The sequence below is a fragment of the Lactuca sativa genome, chromosome 8, assembly GCF_002870075.4.
Source record: "Lactuca sativa cultivar Salinas chromosome 8, Lsat_Salinas_v11, whole genome shotgun sequence".
NCBI lineage: Eukaryota > Viridiplantae > Streptophyta > Magnoliopsida > Asterales > Asteraceae > Lactuca > Lactuca sativa.
This window is the reverse complement of record NC_056630.2, coordinates 330,419,959-330,421,709: the sequence shown is the minus strand read 5'-3', so window position 1 is coordinate 330,421,709 and position 1,751 is coordinate 330,419,959. Positions and strand designations below refer to the sequence as shown.

The window sequence follows — 1,751 nt, the reverse complement described above, 5'->3', positions numbered from 1 at the left end:
TAAAGATAAATACCTAAAACAGTGGATTGACAGCCTAATTAATCTCCTAACAACCGGAATGATTGAAACGATGGATGCAAAAAACTTCAATTGGAGTCGAAAAAGAAACTATTAAAAGTATGTGGAGGTTTACTCGATGATTCCATGTGCGTTTCTTTGCGTAGGTGAGCAATATCAGCAATCTAACGCCACCACTCTCCACAAAATATAAGCAATTAAGCAGATATTAATATAATGAGGGTTGATTAACAACTTATTACTCCATTAATTATGTTGCTTGAAGCTTTGAATTAATGTTACAGCAAAAGTTTGATAAGGTTTCCGGCAGTTTTACCGGGAAATCGTAATCTGTGGACATCGATCGGCACCAAATTGAGCTTGCCTCATCGCCAACGATTTGTAGATCTCGATTATCATCTTCTCGTCATACTCCTTCACCGGTTTCATTCCAAACCTCGCTACACCGTCTCCATAACCACCGCCTCCTGTAACCACCGACGAAGTCGCCATTCTCATCATCATCCTCACATAACCGTCACGGATCCCGATCAGTAACTTCTTCGGAGAGCACCGAAACTTGAACTTCAGTTTCAGCTTCCGTGTTATTCTTATCCTCCAGAAACGGCTCCGCCGTTTAGGTCCAGATTCGTCGCGACTGTTCCCGCCAAGGCGCTGGTAGCGTCTCCTCCGCCAGTATCCTTTAACGCCTTTGTACACTCGAGTCGTGATACCTTCCATCTTCGAGATTTATCGAATTAATTGCTTGTGAAAAGAAAAAAGAAAATCAAAATCAACCGATTGGTACGTGAGTACGCCTACGAGTCGTAAGGTGAAGAAATGTTGATTAAGAGAAAGTAAAGAGGAGTCGCCGGAGAAGAAGGGTGGGTTGGTGGAGGGTGGGGGTTATAAATAGAGTTATGAGAGCTGTGCTGTCGTTTCGGTGTGTGAGTGTGTGTGTCTGAAGTAGTGGAGATGTGGTGGGTTTTATAATTTTATTTCTTGCATTTCACATTTAATTTGGGCCCAGTTATCCCGTCCGTCGGATTCTGGTGTTTGACCTTCAGAAAAGGATGATTCATTAAGGGGTGATCAATATCTCAATATTCATCCACCTCATTTTCCTAAATAGAGTAAATTAGTGAAATCCTTCTAAGATAAAAATTACATGTTTGGTTTCAAATTTTTTTGTATTTGGATCGTCCTTATGGTTTGATTTTGTTGCGTTTTTTATCACTATGGTTTGGTCAAAATTACACGTTTGATACATCACTTTATGTATGTAAGGAACGAAAAACATAACAAAATCAAATCACATGGACGATCCGAGTGCAAAAATTATGTTAGAAACTAAACATGCAATTTTTACCAAACCATAAGGACGATTTCGGTAACTTACTCGAATTAATAATTGTTCTTATAATATATAATATCAAGTTAAAATATCCTTATTTAAATTCAGCTTGAATATAAATCATGGTAACTAATGTTGTCTAAAATTCTTACATTGTTAATCAAGTTCGATGACTAACAGAAGACATGTTTGAATATTGCAAAATGCTTATTTATAGTAATATGGATGATATTTATTTCTATTTTTAGGTTTAGTTACAAATTAAAATGTAAAGATGCCAAAAAGCTTCATATATATTACCTCTATTTAAAATTTTTAGTGCAATTGAAGTTCACGTATTTTGATTAACGAATTAGAAAACCTGAAAAAATTACTTACAATTATTTCTAATTAGCCGTTT

General features: G+C 36.4%; 1 protein-coding gene across 1 annotated transcript; it reads right to left on the bottom strand.

The window, feature by feature from the left end:
- Nucleotides 1-241: 241 nt before the first annotated feature.
- Nucleotides 242-965, bottom strand: LOC111889817 (uncharacterized). Its single transcript, XM_023885965.3, has one exon. It carries the CDS (start codon nt 736-738, stop codon nt 331-333), a length of 408 nt encoding a protein of 135 aa, XP_023741733.1. The 5' UTR covers nt 739-965; the 3' UTR covers nt 242-330.
- Nucleotides 966-1,751: the final 786 nt, after the last annotated feature.

What these genes read in the sequence shown, in the direction of transcription:
- LOC111889817 (XM_023885965.3), bottom strand. Translation starts at nt 738, where the DNA reads ATGGAAGGTATCACGACTCGAGTGTACAAAGGCGTTAAAGGATACTGG.